At 39.8% G+C, this 4,922-nt stretch overlaps 1 protein-coding gene across 1 annotated transcript; it reads left to right on the top strand.

Moving 5' to 3' along the window:
* Nucleotides 1-380: 380 nt before the first annotated feature.
* Nucleotides 381-1,349, top strand: LOC121363162 (testis-specific serine/threonine-protein kinase 2-like). The gene has a single exon (XM_041485287.1). It carries the CDS (start codon nucleotides 381-383, stop codon nucleotides 1,347-1,349), a length of 969 nt encoding a protein of 322 aa, XP_041341221.1.
* Nucleotides 1,350-4,922: the final 3,573 nt, after the last annotated feature.

Raw genomic sequence — 4,922 nt, 5'->3', positions numbered from 1 at the left:
GATGTACAGAAACAGCAACTGAAAAGCAACATTACAAAACATTATTAAGATATAAAAACTACTTTGGCCATCTTAAAAAGAGAAACATATCTCTGAGAAATTTTCTCTGTTTTCTGATTGCAATGTGCAGGGGTGACCATCAGTGACATCACAGAGCAGCCAGCGCCTCCACGTTGGGTTTGGCCTCCATGATGTCACAGAGCAGTTCCATGAAACGACAGACAGATCCTTCCAGGGTGACTGTTCATGAGATCACCCCGTAACCAGCCACAGAGCCAGCCCAGCAGTGCCCCTGCAGCACCATCAGGCGTGGAGCACAGCCCACCAGCACAGGATGCAGAGCAGCTCCCGCTGGGGCAGGCCCCTGCAGCTCTCCCACGATGGATGCTGTGGTGCTTAAAAAGAAGGGCTACAGCCTCGGTGACACTCTTGGAGAAGGCTCCTATGGCAAAGTGAAAGCTGCCTACAGCCACCGCCTGAAATGCAAAGTGGCCATCAAGATCATTGACAAGAAGAAAATTTCTCAGAATGTCCTGGAAAAATTTCTCCCCAGGGAAATGGAGGCTTTGATGAGACTTCACCACCCCGCAATCATCGAAACCTATGAGATTTTTGAGACGTCCTCTGGGAAAGTGTACATTGTGATGGAGCTGGGGGAGAAGGGGAGCCTGCTGAACTACCTGACCAGCCAGGGCGCGATGGACGAGAGCGCTGCCCGCCGCAAGTTCCAGCAGCTGGCTTCTGCCATCAAGCATTGCCATGACTTGGACTTTGCCCACAGGGACCTGAAATGTGACAACATCCTTCTCGATAATGATCTCAACTTCAAGCTATCAGACTTTGGCTTTTCAAAACCCCTGGCTCGAGATGGAAATGGAAAAACCATTCTCAGCAGCACCTTCTGTGGGTCTCTTGCATACTCAGCCCCCGAGCTGCTCGAGCACATTCCTTGTGACCCCAGGATTTCGGACATGTGGAGTCTGGGCATTATCCTGTATGCAATGCTTTTTGCTTCACAGCCATTTGACAGTTCCAACGTCAGGGAAATGCTCCAGGTTCAGAAACAACGGAAGATTCCCTTCACAAAGGGAAAAAATCTCTCTACAGACTGCAAGAACCTCATCACCCACTTGCTCCACCCTGATGTGTCCCAGAGGCTGAGCATAGACGAAGTTTTGAGACATCCCTGGCTGCAAAACATAAAACTCACGCACAGCCTGCGATCCACAAGTGACCCCAAAGCCTGTGGCAAGAAAAGCCCCAAAAACAACAGGATAGGAAATCCCATTGTGCGTAAGTGTAAGGAGTGGAGGAGGAAATCAGATTCTCTTAAGGATGCTTTCCTTTAGCAGGGCCACAGCCTTGGCCTAACCTGTGAACTGCATTAGTTTAAACTCACATTAAAGAGAACCTGTCTAAAATCCCTTGTGGCAGTTGTGTCCCTACTCCTGCACAGTGCTCTTGAAGGAGGAGATTTAACACTGCCAAAATCAGGACTGTGGAACCCAGGGGGAAATAATGAGGGAGAGAAGCTTTAGAACGTGTAAACAAACTGCACAGAAGCACTTTGTATGTAATACTTGAAGGAGGAACGTATTTCAAACAAGACAATGCAATTTGTTTTTATATATCTGAATATCAGACCTGGTGCACTTTATAACAATTTATAATTATTTCAATACTCAGACTCTAGGATCTGCCTAGACATACTGCTTATGAATCCCAATTTACATTATTTTTCTCTTTTAAATTTGAGTCTTTCAACAAAAAAATGTGCAATGGAAACCATTTCCCTATACTTAAAAATTAACAAGGATTACAATCAGTTGTATCATAACATAGGTTTTAAGTAAAAATGAATGGGGGAAGAGTTTTCATTAATTAACAAGGAAAATTTAAAAAAAACACACATCCAAACATCAGCTGCCTTTTAACTGAAACTTTTTGGCTAACCAAAAGACATGCATTAATTCTTTTTTCTTTAACAAGAAGTAATATGTTAGACATTAAAAAATAAAACATATACCTTCAATGCTATGATTATTTAGCCTAAAACTTCAAAAATAATGTTAATGATTTTATTTGCATTACAGTCCTGCAAGGTAAAAGCCTGCAAAATGAGAAGTCTCCTGTCCCACTGGTGTAATACATTTACCTCTAGGTCCCATAGAATTGATTCAACTGGATAAGTTATGCAAGCACACATTTACAGTCCAGCCACTTCCTGAAGAAAAGCATCAAAAAATGTCATGTGGGTAAAATCTGATCCCAGTGGAGACTTTGGGAGGTTTATTACTCAATTCTTTGGTACTCAAATAATTGCCTGTCACTAAAAGTAAAGAAAAACAAATATAATTTCATGGCTCTGCTTGGCCAGAGACATATGACCAATTATTGATCTACAAGGGTATTTATCCAGCACCTGAGAATGTCATGCACACAAATGATGACCTACTCATAATTTAGTATTGCTTAGAAAAGGTCAGACTACCATGTTTAGCTCTTTATAAAACAGAGAGAAAGTAAAGTTGAAGTGCTACTGAAAAGATGCAAAGTGTCAAAAACTACTCTAACATACAATTTGACAAGACAAAAAACATGTGTATCTGTTATTTCACCCATTACTCTTTACAGAAAATCTGCTGTTCCCATCAAAATATTATGCTAAAATATCAAACAAAATACTGCTATTGACAAAACCATCAAATAACAAAAATCTGACCATAATTAAAACTATTATTTCTATTTAGTAAGTGTGAACAACTAAATCTATTCTGGGGGGAAAAACCTTTTTGCTTAATAATGTAAGAGATTATTTTTGATGCTAAGAAATGAAATGCACTCTGGAATAATTACAAACCTTACTCTGAACAGTCTTCTGCCTCAGAGAGTGGATTAAAAGATGGATTGTACAAACAGCCATTCAGCAGAGCTCTTACTATCCTAAATAATCCAAGGAGAGACAAGTCAGATCCAGCTCAAATTAACACTCATTGCTCGTGGCAGGAGAACATTAACATGGTACATTTCCACTGCCACATGTTTAGAAGTCACAGCCATTGAAAAGGACACTTGGACAAACAAAATAGAGGTTATGAATTCTTTGAGATAGCAGTTCGGTAGAAAGCTTAAAAATATAGCTTATTGTTATTTTGCTTTCATTGATTTAATCTGGGACCAAAACAGTAGTTAAAAAAACGGTGAAGCCATGGAAAAAAATTTCTTATTCTATTTTAATTTTGCCACTTTTGCATTATCTGACACCAGATACAGGAGGAGACAATGTGATTGGAAATGATCACAGGAGATGTGCCACAAAGAAGGTGTTTCACCTCTTCCTCGTTGCTGGCAGCTCCTTAGGCAGGATCAGGAGCCTCCACACTGCCATGCATATCCACGGCAAGGCTACTACTAAAGTTCAGGCAGTTCAGGCACATTCTTATTTCCAGTTCTGTGTCTGTGGCCAAAATATGTCTAAGTGCACAGCCAAAATCAAAAGGCAGGACAGCTGTCTTACCCAGAGGCCTTTCCAGGTGATTTTATTACAGATGTGAGCTGCTCTGTTGTGTAAATTGTATAAAAGAGACTGACATGCATCTTAGGAGGGTGTGCTTTGCAATTGTGGTTTACTTGGGAATTCAGTTTTATTCCAATCCTTTTAGTAAGACAGGATATTCCATTGAAAACAAACATATATAAGTCCTAAAAATCTTCTAGAGAACGAGGACCTATGAACTGTATTGGTGAATATCACAACAAAACAATCTAAACATACTAAAAATATAATTTCAGTTGAATGCAGTAAATTGGATGAAATGTGTCCTGCTATAATTCTGTTCAAATGACACTGAGTTTACCTTAACTAAAGACCATAGAATCATATATTTACTAAGGCTGGAAAAGACCTCTAAGATCTTGAGCCCAGCCACTAAATCAACACTGCCAGGTCCACCACTAACCGTGTCTCCAAGCACCTCATCTATGCATGTTCTGAAAACTTCCAGGGATGGTGATTCCACCATGTCCCAGGGCAGCCTGTTCCAGTGCTGGAGAAACCTTTCAGGGAAGAACTTTTTCTTGACATCCGTCTAAACCTTCACTGGCACAACCTTCCTCTTGTCCCATTGTTTGTTACCTGAAGGAAAACACCGACCCTCCCTGACTGCAGCCTCCTTCCAGGCACTTGGAGAGAGTGGTGAGGTCCCCAGCCTCCTTTTCTCCAGCCTAAACAACCACAGTTAACTCAGCTGCTCCTCAGTTCCCTCAGCTTCTATCTCAGATTTCAAGAGGAAACCACACACCTAGCACTGGGGAATTAAAATGGAGATTGTTGTAATCACCAATGTTTCAGATCAAAATTTAATTTGCACTCTCCTCTACACATTGTAAGTGATTAAGTGAGCTTTAGAATCATCTTCTCCTTAGTCAGAAGTGTCCACACTTTCTTATCTTATAATATCATTGGCACTTAAATTAATGGTTTTTATCTAACTGATACAGCAGTCGTAATAAATATTTAAGATAACTATTTAAATGTTGGCTGTATTAACATTATAATGTAAAGAATCTTAATTTTATTTGCCTTAATAAATCAAAGATTAACTCACTCAGACATTTTATCTTGCTTGCCTTTGGAATAGTTAAAGAAATTCACTTTAAATATGAATAATGTGTCTTCATTTCATGAGCTTTGTTCATTTCCACAGACTTAGTTTGAAAATAAAATTATTTCTAGTAGTTACTGGAATGCTGATAATGAAATTATTGAATTAATATTTTTTGTCTCCATCTAAAAATCACTTAAACCTATTTGGAGGGGTTGGATTCTTAAAGGAGAACCTGCCTCAATTTATACTCCTTGCTATGGCACTCAGAGCCATATGAACCATCTTGGACATTCCATCAAAAAATAAGGTTTAGAG

The sequence above is a fragment of the Pyrgilauda ruficollis genome, unplaced genomic scaffold (genome assembly GCF_017590135.1).
Source record: "Pyrgilauda ruficollis isolate IOZ18807 unplaced genomic scaffold, ASM1759013v1 scaffold7, whole genome shotgun sequence".
NCBI lineage: Eukaryota > Metazoa > Chordata > Aves > Passeriformes > Passeridae > Pyrgilauda > Pyrgilauda ruficollis.
The sequence above is the reverse complement of the archived record's forward strand: the minus strand, read 5'-3'. Positions and strand labels throughout refer to the sequence as shown.